The sequence below is a fragment of the Nicotiana tomentosiformis genome, chromosome 8 (assembly GCF_000390325.3).
Source record: "Nicotiana tomentosiformis chromosome 8, ASM39032v3, whole genome shotgun sequence".
Taxonomy (NCBI): domain Eukaryota; kingdom Viridiplantae; phylum Streptophyta; class Magnoliopsida; order Solanales; family Solanaceae; genus Nicotiana; species Nicotiana tomentosiformis.
The window spans coordinates 124,470,228-124,495,487 of NC_090819.1; the positions used below are offsets into that span (position 1 = coordinate 124,470,228).

At 35.9% G+C, this 25,260-nt stretch overlaps 2 protein-coding genes across 2 annotated transcripts; both read left to right on the forward strand.

Annotated features, from left to right (window-relative positions):
• Nucleotides 1-1,057: 1,057 nt before the first annotated feature.
• LOC104089844 (uncharacterized) lies at nucleotides 1,058-7,546 on the forward strand. Its single transcript, XM_009594844.4, has 8 exons — nucleotides 1,058-1,289; nucleotides 1,898-2,023; nucleotides 3,308-3,406; nucleotides 3,748-3,890; nucleotides 4,130-4,238; nucleotides 5,355-5,462; nucleotides 6,568-6,708; nucleotides 6,881-7,546. The coding sequence occupies exons 1-8, from the start codon at nucleotides 1,215-1,217 to the stop codon at nucleotides 7,298-7,300; spliced, it is 1,221 nt and encodes a 406-aa protein (XP_009593139.1). The 5' UTR covers nucleotides 1,058-1,214; the 3' UTR covers nucleotides 7,301-7,546.
• Nucleotides 7,547-17,332: 9,786 nt separating this feature from the next.
• Nucleotides 17,333-21,157, forward strand: LOC104089845 (protein NSP-INTERACTING KINASE 2). Its single transcript, XM_009594846.4, has 4 exons — nucleotides 17,333-18,009; nucleotides 18,475-18,735; nucleotides 19,007-19,876; nucleotides 20,356-21,157. The coding sequence occupies exons 1-4, from the start codon at nucleotides 17,574-17,576 to the stop codon at nucleotides 20,832-20,834; spliced, it is 2,046 nt and encodes a 681-aa protein (XP_009593141.1). The 5' UTR covers nucleotides 17,333-17,573; the 3' UTR covers nucleotides 20,835-21,157.
• Nucleotides 21,158-25,260: the final 4,103 nt, after the last annotated feature.

Here is a 25,260-nt window from a genome sequence, read left to right on the forward strand (position 1 = left end):
CGGCCCTCTTCCATCGGCCCCAGGTAAAGCTAAGTTCATTTTACTTATGACTGACTATTTCTCTAAATGGGTTGAAGCACAGGCGTTCGATAAAGTGAGAGAAAAAGAGGTTATAGACTTCATCTGGGATCACATCGTGTGTCGATTTGGGATACCCGCAGAAATAGTATGCGACAATGGTAAACAATTTATCGGCAGTAAAGTGATATTGTCAACTTCGTATCACTATTATGGCGAAATATTAGCAACCCGAAGATCTCGGCGAAAATCCCGGAACAGATCAAATCAAGCGGTTATTGAGACCAATCATGGTATTTGTTTCCGTTATAAGAATTGTACCTTATTTAGGAATCCTCTACTATATAAAGAGGGACCCCATTTATTTGTAAGGGGGAATTCACTGAGAAACATATACAAAAAACGCTGCTCTCTATTTCATTTACTATCTATCACTGTTCATTGTTGTTTATTTTTCAGTTCTTTACTGTTCTCCTTATCCAACCTCGAGACCATCTCGAATCAAGGTCGAAATCTCTGTTAGAAACACTGATTTAATTTATTTTATTATTCAGATTATCTATTGGTATTGGATTAAATCACGTATCCTTAAAACCACTAAATAAGTTTAGTTGTTACTCGAATTTTAGGGTAAACATATGTGTAGTTCTTTTTTGTGTGTTAGTAATCTCTTCATGCTCCTTCCAAGCTTGAAGTACCTTTTGTACAAATAAAAAACCCTTTCATATAGATAGATAAACATATCTAGAAATTAAAATCCTACTAGAAGTAATACATTTGCAAATAGATAAAAATATATCAATTGAGTGAATACATAATTCGTATCTTTACATATACTTTTATTACTATATTATCATCTTATTTTTTATTTAATTAGGATAAATAAAAAAATGATTTAGTGTAAAAAAAAAAAAATTACCTTTGGGAATGTGTGTTGAACCAATCATCAGACTGTCAAAAGCACAGTAAGGAGGGAGAGTGGGACCCGTCCACGTGGGTTCTCTTTCATATCGTGGCATGCTAATCACATTACATAAACACAGCTCATTGTACGTCTCTGTCTGATTTTGGGAAGAAATTCAATAGACCCCAAAAACCACGCTGGGGAAGAAGATGGAGATTTTCCATTGAACAAATTTAATAGCTTAATTGATGAGTATATGCTGCAGTCAACGAAGTGAATATTAATCAGAGCTATGAAAGGAGGCGTCTTTTCGGCGCCTGGTGATTACATCTACTTCAAGTCTCAAGTTCCCCTTCACAAGATCCCTGTAATGCGTCCCCCCCTCTTTTTGTTCATCAAATTCTTGGATTTTTCTGATTTGGGTTTCCTTAATTTTGCTCCCCTGTTACTGGGTCTGCATCTTTTTCCTAATTGATTGCATTTTTCACGTTTTCTTGGATTTCAATGAAATAGCTGATCATGTAGTGATTTATCCAATTTAATTTAGTTATTGTATTACACTTTTTGGGACCTCTGAGTTTTTTTGTGATCTGTTATGACTGTTAGGTGGCCCATTAGTATCACTTGTAAATGAGTATGATATGTATTAATATGAACTTGTGTTCTATGTGAGTTTTGTAAAAGACTGAGCTTTTGCTCCTCAAAAAGCCACTGAGTATCTTTAATTTGCTTAAAGTTATATTTTTTACTCTAGAACAACTTACCCTGAATTAGTTTTTATGGTAATTGTACTGCTACCTTTATCAAATTCCCTTTTCAAATATGTTATGCAGATCCATTTAGTTTCATTCACAAACAAATATTAGCTATTTTGGTGATTGAAATTCTTTAATTAGGTAATTGAGATGCATAAATGGTCTCTTTGCCTCCCTGTTAAATGCACTAATATTCTTAATACTCCAATCTGTTGTGCAGATTGGGTCAAAGCAGTGGAGATATTATGATTTTGGTCCGAAAGTAGTTCCCCCACTTATATGCCTCCCTGGCATAGCTGGAACTGCTGATGTATATTACAAACAGATCATGTCATTATCTATGAAGGTAGTGAGGCAAACTCTTGATTCTTCTGCTTGTTTTGTCTAGTTATTGCTAAATGTTTGTGTATCTGCTTTGAGAGTGATAACGATAGTGAACAACGGGTCATATTTGTCGCTGCGATCACGTCAGCTACTCATAAATATATATATATGAATATAAAGGATCAATTAATCGCGTAAATTTGCATCTGTTTCGATTTTTTTTTTTTTGAGAAAGAACTATGGTAACTTCCACAATTAGTTATAGGTATCAAAAAGTTGCCAAACGACTATAACTGTATTGGAACAAAACATGCACTTTAGTAGCGCCTAAAATTTATGACAAAAGTACACCTAAAACTTATTCAAAACTATCACTAAGCAGATGGAAAGAGTAGACTATTGATATCTAGTGATTAAGATTATCACTAGAAGCATATCACTTGAGCATGATATCTGTTTCTCTCTCTCTCTCTGTCTACACCCCCCACCCACCCACCCCCACTCCCTCTTTTGAGAGGATTTGAGATTACGTTATTGAGTTTGTTAACCAGTCATTAGATTATCACATCCAGAGACCAAATTGATCACTTTGAGATTACTTTAGGGAGTTTCTCAACCTGTCATCAGAGATTATCTTATCTAGAAACCAAATTGCAGCTCAAAGTGCCGCAGAATGCAACTGGAAAGTAAAACTGAACATGTAAATATTGGTTAGTTTTGCCGTGGCATTTTTTTCCATTTATCTTATAGAGATCAGATTTTAGTCGATAGATAAAAGGCAATGTAACAACTAACAAGCAATTCGGTGATTCCTAAAACCTCTTTCTTCAATATTAAAAGTCTAGCAACATAGTTCTCTTCAATAAATTATGGGCTTTATAACTTTTATAGGTAGAAGCAATAATCTAACGAACTTTGTAGCACCTTTGTAGTACCTTCTTTGTTGCATAGCATGTCACTTGGAAACAGTCTTTGATAAGAATAGGGAAATATGGCCCAGTAGTAGTGATAACTACTGTAATGTATGAATTGTAACAGAAGTTGCACTTCCTTTAATGATTTCCTTGTCAAACTAAGTTTCACCAAAACACATTCCTGCACTGAATCTTGGAAAATAGATAATGCTCACGCCATTGGCTTTCCCTCTTTACTACATGGACTAGTATCATGTCAAGTGATGACTAACACAGGGGATAAAAGGTTCTCTTTGCATCTTAAAAGATAAAGCTCCTAGCAAGTTTTTCTACAAGACAACTCCCAAGTTCAATTGGAGGAAGCTAACGTTTTCTGGATTTTACCTTCTCAGGGTTACCGTGTAATTTCTGTTGATATTCCGCGTGCATGGAACAACCACGAATGGATTCAAGCATTTGAGAAGTTTCTAGATGCTATTGATGTTCATCATGTATGTTTTCTTTTCATCTCAGTAGCTTACTTTATGGCTGCAGCTTAAGCCTGAACTTGAATGTGTGCAATCTGACCTGTCTTATTTATCCAGGAGATAAGAAACTTAGAATTAGCAAGATGCAACTTGTTAATTTTATTTATTTGTGTGTGTATTTAGATAGAGTATACAAACAAGTGCATATAAAGATACATCTATAAGTTTTCGTGACCTGTCACTTGTTTGATAGTGGTTTGATTATATTGTTAAATCATGCATTTTGAATGTTCAGAATAAAAAGAGAGATAAGGTTTGTTCATGATAAAGGGTGTAACTGATGTATTAAACTTTTTTCATGACAGATTCATCTCTATGGAACAGCCCTTGGGGGATTCTTAGCACAACTTTTTGCTCAGCATCGCCCCCGGCGTGTTAGGTCCTTGGTACTTTCAAATACATTTGTGGAGACCACTAGTTTCTCAGCTGCAATGCCATGGGCTCCCATGTAAGTTTTCTTTGTATTGCTTTTGCATATCGTACGAGCTGCTAAATTGCTGTTTTAGGTTAAATATGACTGATTAGCATCAATACTTTACATCTTCTGCATCTATTTAACTAAGCTCTAGGTGATCTAATATCTTTGTGTATGTGTACCATATCGTTGTTCTTGCATCTCGATGTTTTTATGATTTAACTACATAGTTTGTCATATTCTAAAAGGTATTTTTCTTCTATTGTTGGCAGTGTTGGTTGGGCTCCTTCTTTTATACTGAAGCGGCATGTGCTATCTGGAATTCGTGATAGTCCCCAGGAACCCTTTATTGCAGACTCTGTAGATTTTGTTGTTTCCCAGGTAATGTTTAAGTTCAGCTTTTTGTTATATTACAGTCATTTTGGGTCACTCTTAGCACACATTCTTTGGAAATTTCCTGTATTGAAAAAGTAGCCATTAGCAGTCTATTGAACTTGGCGCAGCATATTTCTTTTGCTGCTTCAGAGTTGGCCTTTTTTCCAAAACTAAGTGTAGTGACTGTTTATGCATGTTCTGTTCTTTGCAGGTGTATAGTATTCATTGTTGCACCATTTTCTCCTCTCTTTTCTCAAACATTATCAAAAGAAGCTCTAGACTCATGTTAAACAATTTTGAGACAGTTCTAACATACTTAACCTTCTCTTTTACCCAAAACTTTTTCGTCCCTCATTTTTTAAGTCCAGAATGTCAATCGGATAAAATTGAATGCAGATTATCTTTTACCTCCTGTCAGATTGGTGTCATTTTCGCTACGTTTTAAGTTAATCTGGTTCATAGCATTCTTGCTTTCGCTGTTTCTCTGGAATCTGGATTTTTAGCTTCAAGCTGCCCAAAATGTAGAACATGAGATGTTTTAATATGCTACTATTGCACCGTGAGACACTTGATGATAATATCTTAAAGTGCTACTCATATATCTTCGATAAATGTTGACTAATTCGGCTAACATTTAACTTGGTAAAATGAACTAGTTGAATAATTGAACAATGAGATTATTCAGGATTACACATTGAATGCTGAGATTACACATTGAATTTCTGCTAGTAGATCATTGATCAAAAAATTCGTTATGATTGTTCCAGAAGAAATGAAACAAAAGATATGGTAGAGCTAGGAATTATGAGTTCTACCCAATACTAGATGCAGAGGCATATAATAGATCGACATGAAGATATTGAGCTGCTCCGTAATAAACCTGTTGTTGTTGATACCTTCTTCTTGTTGTATGCTTCATTCTGTAACCTGTCAAAGTGGTTGGTCTTAGATAGTCCTCTAATTTTGTTAACCCTAATTGTCCATTTTCTTTCAGTTGTTCAAATAATTAACTAGACCATCACATATTCTCCGTGATTTTTGTTCTTTCTTGATACCACAACTATTTGCTTATAGAAAAGTTGACTCATTTTTTTCCGTGAACTCATAAAAATCTTGATGCAGGTTGAGACACTCTCAAGAGACGACTTGGCATCGAGATTGACATTGACAGCTGATGCTGCATCAGTTGGACCCCTTCTTCTTCCAGATTCTTCCATCACTATAATGGATGTATGTCTATAATCTGCAAAGCTATATGTTTGTTGAATTTATGTATATGCTTTAGTCAACATGCCCCCAACATTCTCATTTTTTGGTACTATGAGGTGGCATAAAGATATTTTTAATACATGATGCTGTTGGCACATCAAGTGTTTGTTTACATCTTTTCCTCTTTGGAATTTTAGGACATCAATCATTCAAGTTAACAGGACACTCCTGCATTCTGTTGCTCTCATGATCCCGCATGAATCTTTTCTTTCCCTGAGATGTGCTTATTCCAAAAGTCATAGTAACCATGAGCATCATTTTTTGCTTGGAAACAGACTGCATGAGTATAAACTTTAACCTAGAGTAGGTATAGTCTGTAGCTCTTGGTGTAAGTTCTTGGTCTTTTACCTTTTGCACTAGTCATCAAAATTAGGAACCAACTACTTGCTAGACTTCAAGGAATTCCCCATACACTATTGCTTTTAATCTTTTCTTGCTAGTTGACATTTCTCCCTGTAGAAAGGACAGGACCACCTTACTATTTCCTCGTCTAGTGGGATAGGAATGTTTGATCCAAGACCTTACCACATAATTTCAGCATTTACCATTACTTAGAATCAACAAGCTGATTACCACTTTTCCGAGTACTTTTGCGTGTAAAAGTTAACTGGGGGGATTATACTAGTTATCGTGTATGGATAAGTGTGAGAGTGAGAGAAACTCCTAACCCCAAGGGAAATGGACCTGAATTGAGTGGAATGGATATAGAGAATTCATGTATGAGAGCGCTTGTGAGTTGGAATTGAGCTGTAATTAATTGATTGATTGATTGATATGTTTCCTCCGAAAAAAAGATGTCACCATACTAATGTAGCTCATGACCTTCCTAGAAATCCTCTAGCTTTTCTTAGAAAACAAAATTATTTAGTATTGGAATGAAATGGGTTCGAATAGAGCAGGATGTAGAGGATTCATATTACCAACTCCAACTAGTTTGTGATTGAGGCGTAGTTGATTGATTGATATTATTGCCCTTTTGCAATGTTGGTAGTTTCTTTCTTACTAGTGTCAGTAGTAGAAAGCATCTGATGGATTCCTGTTGCATCGGAATTTCTGCTGTGTGAAGACAAATGACTATTGTGCAACCCCTCAATCTCTCAAAGATCAAGTGGTCGAAAGGTACCCTGGCGCGAGACAGGCATACTTGAAGAGTGGTGGTGATTTTCCATTTCTTTCAAGGCCTGATGAAGTGAATCTTCATCTTCAGGTATAAACTACTTCTTGTCACTTGTTCATCTGAGCATCATGTTTCTTTCTTCTTTTTTCGGTTTAGAATTTAAGTATTTAGGTCTATCAATTTGTGAAGTGTTTATCAAGTAATTTACGAAAAAGAACAATATGTTGCAACTAAGCACTTGGTTGTATTTTCTATTCAACAGCTACACCTGAGACGTGTTGGTGTTGAAGCTCAACCTGATGTGATCTCTAGTGTTCCGAAGGATGGCAGTGGTGGAAGTTCCAATGAGCCAAATAATGGAAGAGAAGATGCTGATGATTCATCAGAAAGTGATAAAAGGGACTCGGAAGCTCCTTCTACCGCAGAAAGTGCAGATCCCCCCTTGGCTCCAGAAGCTACCGGTTCTCATGATTTAGACAACCAACTTCTTAAAATGGCCAAACTCTCCCAAGGCAGTGATGAATCTACCACACCTCCTTTACCGGATGCATTTTTCCGTGACAAGCAGAAGTTACTTGTCTCAGGAGCTCTTCTAAACATGGCGTGTGAGTTTTTAATTCTTAATCTGCTGCCCCTTTACTTGGGGCACTGTACATTAACTGGAAATGTAGCTGCTATGTAGACACTTGATGTGAGAGAATTTTTTTCCCCCATTTTTTCTTTGTATATTATGGGTTGGAAAAGTGTCATTTGGAAAGAGACTACGCAAATTGAAGATCAAGTTTGTGTTGGAAAATTTTTGTGGCGAGATGACTATACTGTATTGCAGTTTCAAATCTTTTGAGTTACAGAATGTTAGATCTGATAATGCCTCTATTCTTATACTTTATATTTTACACCCTATACAGCAGTAAGCACTTGCACCCAATTTTGTTCTAGTAAATTTTTTGCGTGGCGAGAATGTAATGTTTATTTCAGTTTTTTGGCTAGGGCCGCCTTCTAATTTACATGTGTAGTGAATGATTTTCTAAGCCACTAAAATATTCAAGGTTAAAATTGGAAACAAAAATTTATCCAACTTTAAAACAAACACATATTTTGGATTATAAATTGTATATCCCCTTTTTTATCCAATGTACCACACGAAGTATATAACACTAAATAATCTCGGTACTATTAATCCCAGGATAACCTTGTCCACAAACCAAACTACCCTTAAAAGCTCTCACTATAAAAGGAGTGAATAAAGTTACTTTAATGATGTCCACGCTTCTTAATTTTGTACGAAATATGTGACTGCAAAAAGGTTTCAACCATCAAGTCCAGATCAGGCGGGCATGCAATCTTTAAGACCTAAAATTTAAATCTGCAGTTGAATGGAGGGAATTTGTGGTAAATGAGTGTTTTAAAGATATTTGGTTTAAAAGAAGGTTAAAAAAGATCAAAAATATTTCCTCAGCTTCTGGAGACCTGGTTGGTACTTTGATTTTGACAAAATGGCTTCATTTGTAGCTAGTGATTGAATAACAATTGAAAGTTAACACGCAAAGATTCTGGTACAAGTTTAAATTTGCTGTAGAAGGTAATCAATCTTATTTTTCAAGTTAATACTCTCACTTTTTAAATGATTTCGAACAACTTAAAGAGTATATACTTGTCAAACTATTTGGGTACTGACTCAAGACTCTTTTAGCAATTAGTGTCATCAACAACTAATATTTTAGTCAGAAAATCTTCATTGGCAGCTGTATCACTAATTTGTTTAGCATTAGTGGGGAAATTGTGTAAAGACAATTCAAATACAAACTAATACAACATTTCCCCTTATGAGAAATTAAGCATATCAACGCACCACATTAGTTGGGTAGATAGCACATCATACAGATTATTTTCACCATGCTAAAAGACTAGGAAATCATATTCGAGATTAGTGGTTTATACCAGTAAAAGAAATCTATTAGAAAAAATCATATATAGAGGTTGATAATATATCATTTAAGTTATTAAACCTGTTAAACGTAATTAGTCAAAGAAAGTAATTACTAATAAGAGGATAAGTCCACGTATGTCCTTCTTTTCCTAGCATAATTTAATTCTAGAAGGACCCATAATTCCAACTTGTATTGAACTTTCTAACTTGTAGTCAATTTTCAAAACGAATTCTATGACCTAATTAACACCCCTACCCTCTCTTTTTTCTATCTTTTGTATCTCAATCAAATCGTGAATGGTGGGGGGAAGATTTTAGAAACATTAATAATGTTATTGGACATCATCTTTTAATATTCATAATGATTATGACTAAAATCGACTTTTCACTTTTCTCCCCATTAATGTATCATATGGGTCAAGTTTTAATTATTTTCAAAACTTTTTAAGAGATTAGGAAGATGTAAATGTTATTGCTGGTTAGTGGTTGTAATGGAACCCTTTAATGGACCAATTGATAGTGATATTTTTGAAAATTATGTCTCTTCCTAACCTAGTTGGTAAATCTACTTTCTATCTCTCCATCATTGAGATTTTTTTGTATTCTATTTAAAGTGAATGAAAGGTAAAAAGAAAAGTGAAACATGATAATTCCTCTGGTAAAAAGAAAAAAAGAGTAAGGCCTTTTTTCTTTTACCTTTTACCTTTTTAAACAAAAATATAAATGAGCCTTTAATCTCGAAATTCTTAGTTTCCACCCTTGAAACTTTTATAGGTCAAATTTTATGGTTCTTTCAAATCTTAACATCATCATAATGATGATTTTTCTCGATTTGTTTTTCTTAAAATAAGAAATTTTTGAGAAATAATTGAAATTTTGCATCTAGTAGTTGCAAGTTAACAAAATAGGTTACTTTTTTAATTATTTCTTACATACCAGTTAAACAACTTATATACGTGACAACACAAGTATACAGTTTGTATCTACATGCAAAATATAATATTAATTGAGCTGCTAAGTTCATAAGTCAAAGTTATTAAGGACTAATTTATTGATCTTGACAATGAATCTCGAGTATTACTATCTACATAATATTTCTAGTTTTAATTTTGAGAACTACGATTAAACACTCAAAAGCAATGGCAATTTTATGAATTTGAAAGGTATCATTGGCAAAATGGAACCAAAATGTGTGGAAAAAAAATTGGAAACCAAAATATATATAACGCCCAAGCTTAAGGCGCTATACCTTAACGGCCGTTTGCCCAGTTAAACATAGTGCCCTAATATAAGACACTATATATATAAAGCCCTAACATACCGCGCTATATATATATATATATATATATATATTATGTGGGCCCACCAATAATTCTTCTGGGCTTAACTGACATAACAATAATTCAACTGGGTATAGCACCCATATTTAAGGCGCTATACCTCAAATAATTGTACCCCCAGACTGGTTTTTGCCTTATTTAAAAAGGTTAAGGATTTTGTAAAAATCCATTCATAAATATTTTCAAGTCTCCTCAAATATTTCTTTGTTAAGTTATTTTGTATTTTGTCATAATGTCTGAAAAGCGAAGAATTAGGGTTTCATTATATTGGGGGGAGGGGAGGGGGTGAGGTTGTGGTGACGAATAACTCAGTAAGCTATAGTTTATTTCCATAATGTCATGTTAAGTTGCCACTTACAATGGAGTACGATACATTGATATCGTTGTTATGTAAAAAAATAAGTGTGAGCAAACGTTCGGTGAATATTAAAGTAACCGGAAGATATCCGTATTCGGTGATTCCGCAAGGGGTTGCTTGTTATGCTGAGTTTAACATCGAAGACGAATGAAACTCTGAGAAATTTTTTGAGGACTCCGGATGAATACCGGGAATTTCTTGTTATAAAACTGTTAGAAATGTACGTCAAGGCTGAAGACGTTCGCAATAATGAGGTTGCACAAAGTAGGGATACTCCTCAATCATCGGATGGTTATTTTGGAGCAGTTTTAGCCGAACAGGTTCCGGGTGAAAGAGTTTGGCCTGATCTAAACTTATCTCCACGGGCGAATAAGGAGCGAGGAAATAATTTCTCACCTAGTTTACATAATCCACAAGCCGAGTGATAAGCTTCAATTTTTCTTTGTGTTACGATATTTATTTTTATGTATTGAATTTGTATTAACACTCATATATTCAACAGGGGGTACCAGCCATATATGAATTTTAAAAGTTATGAACCAATGCCCAGTTCGAATATGACTAGTTTTGGTGTGTTGGATCATAATGGTCCATCAGAGAGTCATCATCAACAGGATAATGTCCATCATGGGATATCAACACATTATGATTTGTAAGTGAAGTGATAAAGTTATATGTAAAGTTTTGATCAATTTGAGTAACTCATTATTTTATTGGTTGTATAGTAAAACGAGCAACTTGAAGGTCCCGTCCTTACTCAATTGCCCGAAGACGACATATTTAATCGGGATCTAGAAGATGCGCAGAGTTAGGAAGAGAATAGTGATTATGACAACAATGTCGATAAGTCTCGAGATGACACACCCTTCTTTGATGAGGGTGATGATGAGAAGGAAGAGAATGCTAAACCTGATTTGACGAGGGAGCATGTTCCACCTCCCGTTAGACCAAAAGTGTACGATTTCCACGTGCCGTTTCATTCAAGGGAGATTCCCTACCTTGATCATTTGCCAAGTATGCCGGATGTGGATGCCCTCACAAGGGATATTGACGAAATTCGGACAATAATGTGGGATGAATCTAGGGCAATGGTGTTCTCAAAGGGCATGCTTTTTCCTAATAAAGCGCGCCTAAGCAGGGCAGTGCGAATGTACAGCGTAAAAAGAGTATCGTGAGATCATGGTAGCAGAGTCATCTCCTAATGTATACAATGTTATTTGTCGTAGATGGTTTACGGGTTGTAATTGGATGCTGCGTGTGAGGAAGACTAAAACAAATATGTGGTTTGTGGGTAAATACATTAGCACCCACAATTGTGAAATGGACACATTCAGTGGGAATCATTTTAACTTGAATGTTGACTTGATTTCTCTTGTCTTGATTCCACACATTGAAGCGTCTATAAGGTACAAGATCAAAGAGTGTATAACATCTGTCCACCAGGAATATGGGTATATCATAATCAAAAGAAAGGCATTTCTCGGGCGCAAACGTGCGTTTGAAATTGTTTATGGTAATTAGATAAGTCTTTTGCATCTCTGCCCAGGTACATGGCCGCACTGCAACAATTTAACCCCGGGACTGTTGTGGAATGGAAGCTTGAACGGAGTTCGGAAATACCAAAACATATATTCAGATATGTATTTTGGGCATTTAAACCAGCAGTTGATGATTTTGTGCATTGTCGGCCAGTATTATCCATAGACGACACTCATGTCTATGAAAAATGTGATATTAAATTGTTGATCGCCGTTGTAGTAGATGCTAATAGATGTATATTTCCACTAGTTTTTGTTATTTGTACCAATGAAAGCCAAGAGACATGGACACTATTTTTGAACCACTTGAAGGAGTACATTGTTAGACAACGTTTAGGTATTTTCCTAATATCTGATCGGCATAGTGGTATTTTAAGTTCTGTATAGAATTTGCGTGCATGGCAGGAACCGTATGCCTACCACCGTTACTGTGTGAGGCACCTGGAGGCCAATTTCCAGAAGGCACAACCCAACAAGGATTTGCATGATTTAATGTGGATGGCTGCAACAGATCACCAAGAATATAAATTCAGGAATTGAATGGAATTGATCAAGCAGGAAAATGAATGAGCCTATCGTTTGATGCGACATGAGCTTGACAAGTGGACTTTGCATTCGGATGGTGGCAGAAGATGGGGAATTCTGACTACAAATGTGTCGCAGTCTTTCATTGGGTTATTGAAGTCTACCCGTGGATTGCCTGTCACTGCCATGGTACGAATGTCATTCAAGCAAATGGCGGAGAGGTTTGTTGAAAGGGCTAGAGGTGCATCGTCATTGATGGAAAGGGGTGTTGAATTTATGCCAATACCAATGAAAAGATTTGAGAAATATAGGAAGCGAGCACATTGGCATTCATTTTTGTAGTATTGCAACGAGCGAAATATTTTTGAAGTTCGCACTGCTATCCATCACAACTAGGGGAATAATACACACACCGTCAATGAATCCAGAAGGTTATGCTCATGTGAAAAATGGTCCATCTATCACATGTCGTGCTCACATGCAATAAAGTGCTTTCAACATACAGGTTTCGCGGCAATGAGGTATATTGATAAAGAACATAGTGTTGCTGCATACTTAAACACTTATAGACAGTTCCAGCTAGTGGGTGCTGAGCATTATTGGACGCCGGAACTATTTAAAATGGTATGTAACAAAGAGTATTTGTGTCAACGATAAATGCAAAAAAGAATGCGTATACGAACCAAACGGATGTTGGTGATACCATTTATGCTAGTAAATGTGCCATATGTTCGCAAACAAGACACGACTGTCGCAAATGTCCTTCAGCTGGTTTGGGTAGCGGTGGTAATACAACCCCTGGTGGAAGTTCATCCAATGTGCCCAATTATCAAGGGTACACGTAGTATTTATTTCTGTAATTTGTTGTAATAAGTGTATGTACAGGTTCATCTTGCATAATGTATGAAATAAAATTATGTTTCTAATGGTATTAAGTCTTATTGATATTTAACATTAATACTTCAGTACAACAACTTAAATACACCCCAAGAAAAAAAATAATTATCATTCACTATTATCATCATTGTGTGGCACTATTTCAATGTCACTTTCTTCATCTTTTTTGTCAACATCGTGTACGCACCCTTTGGGACCACGGGCATCATAATCTAGACCCCAATTGACACACATTTCTCGTATTTCATCGTTATCATTAATAAGACCACTTGCTTGATTTCTACAATAATATGGGACTCCAACGTCCAACGTCTGTGGTAGAAACTTAGGTAGTCCCTCCCACTCGACAACTGTTGGGAAAACAGGATAATCATCGTCTCTATGCAATATTTTTATTTTCTAATAAATTCCAGTACTGATACTCCGTTTCTCCCAGGAAGTTAAGATCATCCATTGCATGATGAACAACTAGTGCCTTTTCCATCTCTAGAATATCCTTCATCAAATGCCGAATCACTTCTGGTTCATCTTTGTGTGTGTTTGTTAGGAAGGTTGCAAACAGTGCTTGTGGCACAACAAGCCATGCCAGGCTTTGTAGTTTTTCGCCCCAAATTCGTATACCTTCATGCTTTGTAGAATGCGCTTCGCCCTTAATAATATGCCTTGCAACTTTGAGATCAGTGTGTATATTAATAGGCTTATTTTTCAAGGGACGCAGAACACCATACCACTTGTCATCAACCAAGTGAGTATAGCAACCTAGCATATTTTTTTCAAGGTAGGGATCGATAGTGTTAAGACGTGTTCCATGGTGATCTGTTGAACTACCTTCACCCTTCTGCCTCTTTTTGAACCACTTATTAAATTTAAGTGGCATTTGTTGTAATAAGACTTGAAAATATTTATGAATGGATTCTTACAAAATTCTTAACCTCTTTAAATAAGGCAAAAATCAGTTTGGGAGGTACAATTATTTGAGGTATAACACCTTAAATATGGGCGCTATACCCAGTTGAATTATTGTTATGTTATTTAAACCCAGAAGAATTATTGGTGGGCCCACATAATATATATAGCGCGGTACATTAGGGCTTTATATATATAGCGCCTTATATTAGGGCGTTATACTTAACTGGACAAACGGTCGTTAAAGTATAGCGCGTTAAGCTTGAGCGTTATATATATTTTGGTTCCCAATTTTTTTTTCCATACATTTTGGTTCTTTGAGTCCAAAAAAATCACATTTTGGTTTCGGACTCTTTAGTGTGACATTTGTTTATTTATTTAGCCCACCATTCTTCTTTCTTGTGACTGCCAACTGTTAGCATACTTTTGGCAAAAATACAAAAAGGACAACTAAAGTTTCTAGAGTTACTTTTCTCGGTTGATAGAAAGATTAACTAAAATGTAAAGGCTGATACGATTTTGTCTCTGACTATTAATACGATAAAAAATCATCCGTATTAGATATGATTAAATATTAAATTAAGTTAAAAATGTGAATTAATTAATTATAATTTAGTAAAATCATATTTGCAAACACATATGTCATGTATTTATTTGATTATATATATATATATATATATATATATATACACGTTAACATCTTGAAACTCAAATTTTTAACTCAAAATTTACCGTGTATAAATTATGAATTTATCGCCTTATTTTCATAAGAAAAGGATATAGTACAGGGTATCCAAAGGTAAGAAAATGATATGCATATTGAATGAGATATGTCTGGCGAGAATCAATCAACTCTTCCGACAAAAATACTTTATTTTATTTTAAAACAAATGAAAGAAACTACCAAAACATGCTGTTTGTTAATTGAATATTTTTAAATATTTGTGTCATCAATCCTTAATTTTAAAACTTAAATACTCGTTGAAAGTACTGTCTAGAAGCTAGAAGGGCTCAAGGAGTCAACCCTACTTGTTGACAAAACTGTTCAAAGTCAAAATTAGGTACTATCTAATTTGGACTTCAGCTAAGACTTACATCTCAATTCTCAATGTTGAATATGGCCTCAATTTCAGGAATTTTTGATATATTTCTTCCCTTTTTAGTTGTATATTTTGTTTGTTTTTTTCTCTTCAAAATAACAACTCTATGCATTTTAAATAATGGTGTTTCACTGAATATAAAGTTTAATTTACACATTATTTGACCTACATTTGATATTAGTGACGATGGAGGGAAATATTCAAAAGTTAATTTGATAAAGAAATATTTTAAAAATTAATAGTTGAGAAGTTAATTCGGGGAAAAAAAAATCGGTCCTTAAAACATTGGATATAGCAGTATATTCTGCTCAGAATTTACTCCATTCAAACATTAGCAAGTTTTAATCATTGAGAAATCCACTACCTCTAAAATAGTGCCTCTTTATTTTGGGAAGATGTGGAGGAAGTGTTGAAGCAGAGAATTTTCAAAATTTGAATCATTGAATGGGATGTACAGGTTCATTAATAAGGAAACATAAATGAGAGAGCTGAGAATGAAAAAGGAGCGTTGGAATTATAGTGGAAAAAGGACCGATATTTCAGCATCAAGCCATTAACTTCTCGGCTATGATTCAAAAAATTGGCCCCAGAAATAGCGCACTGCATTTATATTTCTTAGTGTCCCCATTACTTGGCTCATTCATATTTTTGGTGACGAGTTAGTTACGCACGGTTCAAATTATGTATAAATGTACATAATATCTGTATTATTTTCACAAAAGAATGGTGAAAAAAGTTGTGCGCAAAATTTTGTAAAAGCGGTGCTGGTCTGTTGTCACAATTCAGCTTGTGCACGATTTTGAGTCTAAAGCGGCGGAGTTTAACTGAACTTAGTATTTTCTATACAATATTTAATTATATAGGTAAAAATCACTAAAATTTTAGAAAATATTAAATCAGAATTCATAATTTTAAAAGTGTGAAATTCAAATCTTGCTTCATTTTCTATTCGAAATTAATGTTTACTTTGTATTATTTTTTCAAGTGGTGGTCAACCTGTTGTATATACGTTTAAGATTTACTGCATTAAGCCAATAACTTGGTTAAACTTTAAAGGTTCTCCAACACTAAACATAGTGAAATTAACGTGCACGGACTTAAAATATCAAATCCACGTTTAGCTAAATCTCAATCTGAAAAATCACATGTATACTCTTTAAAACTTGTATATATGCATAATGCATTTTGTATATTTAAAAATTTTAAATTCCATTTGGGGTGAGACTGATTCTTCTGTAGACTATCTGGCAATAACAGCTTTTATCTCCACAGGAAATTAATTAAATACTACTATTACTATATGGTGTAAATATTGCAGAATTGAATACATGTTTTGTACGGCCGGAAACTGATTACATGTTCACATTTAATACAAATTTGAATTGGAAAAAAAGGAAACGCGGTCAGAGTGGGAAATTGAAAATAAAAATTTTAAAAAAAAATTGAGGAACGTCAATAATTCAGATTTAACAAATTTTTACATTCTTCGTTCTGAAAATTTGTAAAAATTCTTTTCTTTATCTCTTTGTTTTTCAACCAAACATTTATCTAAGTTATCAGAAAAAATTACTATACTATAAGGATAATTAGTTGTTAAATAAAATTTAAACACAACAATTTCCTTTTTATCTTAAAGTGATATTAAAAGAACCAAAGAACTTGGTTCATACCATCCAGGAATATAGTGGCATGGTTAAATGGATAAATTCACTTGACCCTTATTATAGATCTCGAATTTCAATTCCGAAAATGAAAAGGTTTGATAGGGAATCTCTTAGGATAGAAGGGTCATCGACCCTCTATAACTTCAAAAAATTATATGTATATCTGTGTATAAATCTTAAATAAAATATATTTTGATTAGTATATTAAGACGCATTTGAGGATTTGGCCCTTTGGGGCACCACTGTTGAACAAAAAATTGAGCAAACGGTTTTTAATTCCTTAAATGAGTTTTAATTCCTTAAATATACGAATCTGAATTAGTAGGACTAATAATTCTCAATTCTAAATAGTTAAACAAAAAAAGGTACACGGTTCATAGCAACTTTATGGATTTAAGTTAATAAAGATTTAAGATGGGTATATCTAGGAATGTGCATGCATGTGTCAGACCCTACGCTCAAAAGTCGTCCTACATTAGTACTGTCTATCTAACTAACTCTCTTTTCTCCCTTGACAATTCACACCAATTTACTTCTTCTTCTTCTTCTTCTCTCTCTCTCTACTGTGAAGCACCAAGCTCAACTCATTCAGTACTTCAATTTCAATCCCAATGAAAAAACTCATTAGTAGTACAACAATAACCTCTTAAAAAACCTCAACTTTTCTCTAGTTTGAAAGATCACAAAATTCAGCAAAATGGGTGCTAATTATTTCCTCTTAACTTTCTTTCCTATATTTCTTGCATTTTCTTGTACTATCAAACCATCTAATGGAAATGCAGAAGTAAGAGCTTTAATGGAAATAAAGTCTACTTTAGACCCAGATAACAAGAAACTTTTTTCATGGACAAGTAATGGTGATCCATGTAGTGGTTCTTTTCTTGGTGTGGTTTGTAATGAACATCATAAAGTAGCAAATATTTCATTGGAAAGCAAAGGACTTACTGGGAAATTGTCACCAGCAATGGCGGAATTGAAGTGTTTGTCTGGTCTTTACTTGCACTATAATTTGTTGTCTGGGGAAATACCAAAGGAACTTGGGAATTTGACTGAGTTGACTGATCTTTATCTTAATGCCAACAATCTTTCTGGTACTATACCACCTGAAATTGGAAGCATGGCAAGTTTACAAGGTTTGTAGCTATTTTAATTAAATATCCTTCTGTTTAAATAGTTGGGATTTTTGGGAATTAATTTTGAGGAAAATTGGTTCTTTTTTGGTTGCAAATGTTCTTAGAGATCTATGCAGATATTTTGGTTGTGTTAAACAAGATTTTTTGTGGATTGGTGCCTTTTTTAAGGTTGTAGGTTCGTATTCAAAGAATTTCTTTCTTACATATTTTTCCCTGGTTAGAATTTCTAGTTTCGCCGCTGTTGCATCTCCACCGCTTTTTTAAAGTCTTTACTCTTTCTTGTTAATTATATTTTTGGTCTTTCACAGAATACTGAATTTATGTTTACCAAAAATGAGGTGACATCTAAAAATCTTAACTTTGGCAATTCAGAAAAGAAATTGGAGTTTTTTTTTAAAATCTTTATTTCTTACTCTAACAATGATATCTGTTCTGAGATGATTTATGCATTTTGTGGTTCCACAGCGCTGGACCTGAGTTGTAACCAGTTGACAGGGAGCATACCAACAGAGATTGGGTTCTTGAAAAAATTAAGTATTCTTGCATTGGAACATAATATGTTAACAGGTGAAATTCCATCAAATTTAGGAATCCAAGGGATGCTGAAAAGGTTATATTTGGGATTCAATCAGTTATCTGGTCCAATTCCATTAAAATTAGCTACTGCTCCTCAATTAGAAGTTCTAGAAGTACAAAATAACACCCTCTCTGGAATTGTTCCTCCAGGTTAGTTCCCTATTTGAGCTTGCCATTTTATAATTATGTGCGGAGTTCGGGAGGCCAGACCATAAGGGCCTATCGTACACAGTCTTATCCTACATTTCTGCAAGAGGCTGTTTCCACGGCTCGAACCCGTAACATCCTGGTCACATGGCAACAACCTTGCGAGTTACGCCAAGGCTCCCCTTCCATTTTATAATCTACCATTTTCCTTTTTCGGCTTAGGTATTGAAGTTATAGTCTGTTAAATGTGTTCTGATTTTTTTCTTATTTGAAGCTTTGAGGAGATTGAGCGGAAAATTCAATTATGAAAGCAATCCTGGTTTATGTGGTACTGGATTTACTTCATTGAGAGTTTGCACTGCCTGGGATAATGTCAATGTGAATCAAGTTGATCCCAATGGACCTAATACCAATAATAATGGCGTCCCTAGAGATGTTCCAGAAACGGCTAATGTTAGTCGCCTGCATTGTAATCAAACTCATTGTTCAAGATCATCAAGATTTCCTCAAGCAATTATTGTTGCTTCAGTGATTACAGTCACTGTAACTTTGATAGTTGCTGTAGTTTTCGGTATATTTAGGCGTAGAAGGTTTAAACAAAGAGTGGGAAATACATCTGATGATAGGCTTAGTACTGACCAGACAAAGGAAATATATAAGAGAAGCCCCTCGCCGTTACTTACTGTTGAGTACTCAAATCATTGGGACCCTATGACCCCTGAAAAGAGTTGTGGTAGCATGCGATATGATTTCTTACATGGATTTAAGTTCAATTTGGAAGAGGTTGAGTCTGCTACTCAGCATTTTACTGAGGTAAATCTATTGGGAAGGAGTAATTTCTCCGCTGTCTATAAAGGAATTTTAAAAGATGGATCGATAGTAGCTGTGAAAATGATCAGTGTGACAAGTTGCAAGTCTGAGGAGACTGAGTTTATGGAAGGATTGAGCTTATTAACTTCACTGAAACATGAAAACCTTGTCAAGTTAAGAGGTTTCTGTTGTTCAAAGGGTAGGGGTGAGTGCTTTTTGATCTATGATTTTGCTTCTAAAGGCAACCTCTCTCAGTATCTTGATGTTGAAGGAAACAGCAGCCATGTTCTTGATTGGTCCACAAGAGTTTCAATCATCAAGGGGATTGCTAAAGGTTGGTTTTCTTTGTTTTTGTTCATCATTGCATCTTATTCAGTTTCAAAACTTTTCTTCAACATTATCTATACATTGACAGCCTAAAAGAAACACTTACATTATAACTACATGTAACTGTCTATAATAAGTGGAACTAGTTACTCGAAAAATAAGGCGAGCAACCTTAAATTATAGTGATAGTGCAAAGTTTTTACGCTATCAGTGTATATAGGTTAAATCTTTTATTAAATTCATGCATATACCTTTTGACCGGGAATGGAAGCCTTGGCGTAACTGGTAAAGTTGCTGCCATGTGATTAGGAGGTCACGGGTTCAAGCCGTGGAAACAGCCTCTTGCAGAAATAGAGGGTAAGGTTGCGTACAATAGACCCTTGTGGTCCGACCTTTCCCCGGATTCCGCGCATACCGGGAGCTTAGTGCGCCGGACTGCCCTTTTACATACCTTTTGACTGATGTCATTGTGCTTCTCTCCATCAGGTCTAGGATACCTGCACGGCTCTGAACCAAACAAACCTTCGATGGTTCATCGCAACATATCAGTGGAAAAAGTCCTCCTTGATCAACAGTTCACTCCGCTAATACTGGACTGTGGTCTACTAAAGCTACTTGCTGATGATGTCGTTTATTCAGCGCTTAAGGTCAGTGCTGCGCTTGGATATATGGCTCCTGAATACATTACAACTGGCCGGTTCACCGAAAAGAGTGATGTATATGCATTTGGAGTAATTATCCTTCAAGTACTATCTGGTAAAGGACTTCTTGACTGCTCAATGCGACTTGCAGCTGAATCTTGCAACTTTGAGAATTTCATTGACCCAAATCTTAAGGGAACATTCTCTGTAAGTGAAGCAACTTTGCTTACTAAACTTGCAATAAATTGCACCCTTGAGGATCCAGACAGTAGGCCAAGTATGGTTTTAGTGAATGAAGAATTGAACAAGTCCAGTGGTGGTTGAAAACGAAAAACGAAGTCTTTTTCCACGTTGAACATTGCTGCTGATTATTAACCATAGGGAAGAAGTGCCATAGAGATAAAGGCCGCAGTTTTTCTATGAATTATGTTATGCAACATCGCTTAATCTTCTGTAAATAAAGAGCAGATTGAACAGATTCTTTTGAAGGTTTGAAGGTGAAACTGGGACGTCCTTTTAGCGTCTTTGATTGAAGCTCAGATGAGATAAAGAGGAAGCTAATGAAGCTGTACCACTATCTGATCTTTTGACAGTATTTCAATGTATTTTTCAGGTTCAACAATCTAATGGATGCATTCTTTTTACTATCTCATATAGTCATACTCAGAGAAGAAAATAATCGCAACAGCCATTCCATATTAAAATATCCTCCTTTTTTCGTAAAACAGAATTCAAAATAGAACGTGTAAATACCCCTCCAGCACCAATTACATTCATGCATCGCGGGGTAAAGAAGTGCTAAAACGTTTGTTCTACACTCCCATAGGAAGCAGGCAAAACCAAAAACATATATCAGAACATGGAGAGAACAAAAAGAATATCATATATTTAACTTAGAGAGAAAGGGTTGACAGTATCACATAGAAAGACAACGGAAATTGAGGATAACATACAAGATATCAAGGAATCACTCATATAGTAACAATATAGATTTACCCAACACCTTTTCAGCAGAAGTATAATATGAGTTGATTTGTTGATTCAGTTAGATTTCAGTTAGAATTCCAGCTTAGCGCTATTTTAGTTGTTAAATTTGCAATTCAATTGAAGATTTAATCATTGTAATAGCTAGTTAGTTAAAGTAACATGCAGCATGTGACCTCTGCTACAGTGTGAAGGAGTTAGTTACAACTAACTTCCGGATTCCTTTTCCCTCCTAACTGCTCGTGTATACATAAACAGTGGATTTAGTTTTACCATTCATTCCTACATCACAATCAATAAGAATCTCTTTTAATTCTCTCAGTTTTATCCCTCTTCTTTTCTTCTTCGCTGAGCTCAACTGTTCGAAGGCAATTCTGTACATTTGCTTCTTAGATTTTGCTTGTTCTCTTTCTAATTCTGTGTAGTGTGCATCATTGATATCAGAGCAGTGCTCCTCCGACCTGCTATCATGGGTGATCACAGCACTCGAATGCAAGAATTACGAAGAGAAGTTGATTCCTTGAAAGGTTCGATGGAAGGTGTAGTTGGTTCTATAGGAAATCTGCATCAAGCAATAGATGCAAAGGTTGCACATGCGATAGAGGAAATCAATCGATTAAATGACTGGGAATTTGAACCCTCCGATGGTTCAAAACCTTCCTGTTAATGGAGAAAATCATGCATATAATAATGTTGTTCCTGTGGAGAATGGATACAGGGTTAATAACCTAGCTGGCCACTGCCAAATAACAGCTCGAAACTACCAGGTGAATTTCCCAAAATTTGATGGCTATGGGTTGAAGGACTGGCTCTACAGCTGTGAGCAGTTCTTTGATGTGGATGAAACACTTGAGGATGCTAAGGTGAAATTGGCTTCCTGTAAGCTAGAAGGGAAGGCCTTACAGTGGCATCAATCCTACATAAAGCATAGGGTCACATGAATTGGTAGTACAAATCATAAGCTTCTAAGAATAGAGTTTACAAAGCGGAAATGAAATAAATACATCGTCTGTTTGAAAAGTACATAAACAGAGTTTTATAGATCTAAGGCTACCACAAACAAGAGGCAGCTACAACCGGGACACAGGTACTTCTTCAAATCTAACTCTCATCGAACACAACAACATCACTAGCCAACATCTGCATGCAAGGTGCAGAAGAAACCTAACCTTAGGTTGAAAGTAGTTACGGGCTAACAAAAAGGTTGGGTCCAACACTAATATTCCACAACAGTTCATAACAGCATAGTACAATAACAAGAGAAGAATCTCAGAAATAAAAGGCTTATTTCGTTCACAGTTCCAGAACGATGGGCATTTCTTTTCAAGTATCTCAGTGAAAATCCAAATCTTTTACCGAAAAGCCAATATACGAGTAAGTTTGAAAACTGTGATTTTTCTCAAAACTCCTTTCATCAAATAGTAAGGTGTTTCATTTTCAGATAGCATGAGGAAGATACTTCTCTATGCCTACATGTCAAGATACAGGTAAAATCATCAATGTTCCCAAAACTAGGTAGCAGAAGGAAATACACCTCTATGCATGTATCTCAAGTACGCATGTCAAATGCAATGCACCTCGATGATGAGCTCATGTACTCACGCTCTCAGAGTACTCAATCTCACTCTCTCGCATTCTCTCTCACTATGCTCAACACAATCAATCACTCAGCACTGTAAAATACCCGTTGCGGCGTGCAGTCCGATCCCTGTTTATAGTTGACTACGATCACTGAGGGTGTGCAGACTCCGGAGGGGCTCCTTTCAACCCAAGCGCTATAACCGCATGGACAACTCACGTGCCATAATATCAATATCTAGAATCGTACGAACAACTCACATGTTATAATATCAACATCTGGAATCGCACGGACAACTCATGTGCTGCACTAACAACTCACGTGCTATAGTGACAACATCCTCACAAACAGGCCCCCGGCCTCACTCTCATCAATCTCTCCAGTCTCACTCACGAGATCACAATGTCATAAAACTAGACCCGACAGAAATGATATGATGTATCAATAAATAATTGAGACTGAGATATGATATGAATGCATGAATATGACTGAGTACGAAATATCAATGAAATCAGTGAGATGACAGTAAGAAACGACCACTATAGGTCCAAACAATATCGTCATAATGCCTAAACATGATATCTAGCATGATTGACAGCTTAACTACTTTATCACATGGTGAAAACACGGATATCAACAAAGTAGGACCACTATACAGTGCCATGGGCAACCATTCGGGCGCAAATTCCTTAGTGTTGAAGTTGGTGAGGGTAGGATATTATTGGCCCCACATGGAACAAGATGCCAAAGACTTTTGTACGAAATTGTGATAAGTGCTAACGCTACATACCACTGGTTCATCAACCGACAGAACCCTTACATTCGGTTCTGTCCCTGTGGCCGTTCATGAAAAGGGGGATAGACATTGTCGGGCCACTACCGCATGCTCTCGGAAAGGTAATTTTTTTTAAAAATTTTGACTGACTATTTTTCTAAGTGGGTGGAAGAAGGTCCTTATCAGAAGATTGGCGAGCACGAAGTGGTAGATTTCTTGCTGGAAAATATAATTTGCAGGTTCGGAATACCAAAAAAGATATCATGCGATAATGGGCCGTAATTTATTGGTGCAAAAATTATAAAGTTCCTCGAAGATTTAAAAATAAAGAGAATCACATATTCACCCTATCATCCGAGCGCAAATGGTCAAGCGAAGTCAAAGAACAAAGTGATTATTCAAAACCTCAAGAAAAGGTTGGAAGCGGCAAAAGGTAATTGGCCCGAGGAATTACCCAGAGTTCTATGGGCATACCGAACGACGGCCAAATCGAGCACCGGAGAAAATCTCTTTTCCCTTGTGTACGGTGCAGAAGCTTTAATCCCGATAGAAGTAAGGGAACCCACCTTGAGATATTTCCAAGCAGATGAAGAATCAAACAACGAAGCAATATTAGTCAACTCGGAGCTACTCGATGAGCGCAGAGACTTGGCACATATAAGAATGGCAGCGCAAAAACAGAGAATTGAGCGGTATTATAATCGAAGAGCCAACCTCTATTATTTCAAAGTTGGATACTTGGTCCTAAGGAAAGTAACTCAAAATACCCGGGAGCTTAACGCAGGAAAGTTAGGCCCAATGTGGGAAGGCCCCTACCGGGTTCCAGCTGTCACTGGAAAAGGTTCATATGAATTGGAGAACCAAAATGGATAAACGTTACCCAAGAGTAGGAACTGTGGCTTGCACTTTGAACTTACCAAAAGATTCTAAGGTTCATCCCACCTTTCATGTATCTCAACTCGAGGAAATTGGGGTCACATACAACAATTGTCACACTACCTGTAGTTCATTCAGAGGCATGTCATATTCTGATGGTCCCTGAAGCAATCATCAATATGAGGTTGATCACAAAGAATGGCAGGCCTGCATCTCAACTACTGGTTAAATGGCTCAATGCTGCTGAAGAGGATTGCACATGGGAAGATTATGAGACTTTTTACCAACAGTTTCCTGATTTCAATCCTTGAGGACAAGGATTGTCTCAAGGGGGAGTATTGATACGAGTTTATTTGTTGATTCAGTTAGATTTCGGTTAGAATTCCAGCTTAGCTATTTTAGTTGTTAAATTTGTAATTCAACTGAAGATTTATCATTGTAATAGCTAGTTAGTTAAGGTCACGTACAACATGTGACCTCTACTACAGTGTGAAGGAGTTAGTTACAACTAACTTCCGGATTCCCTTTCCCTCCTA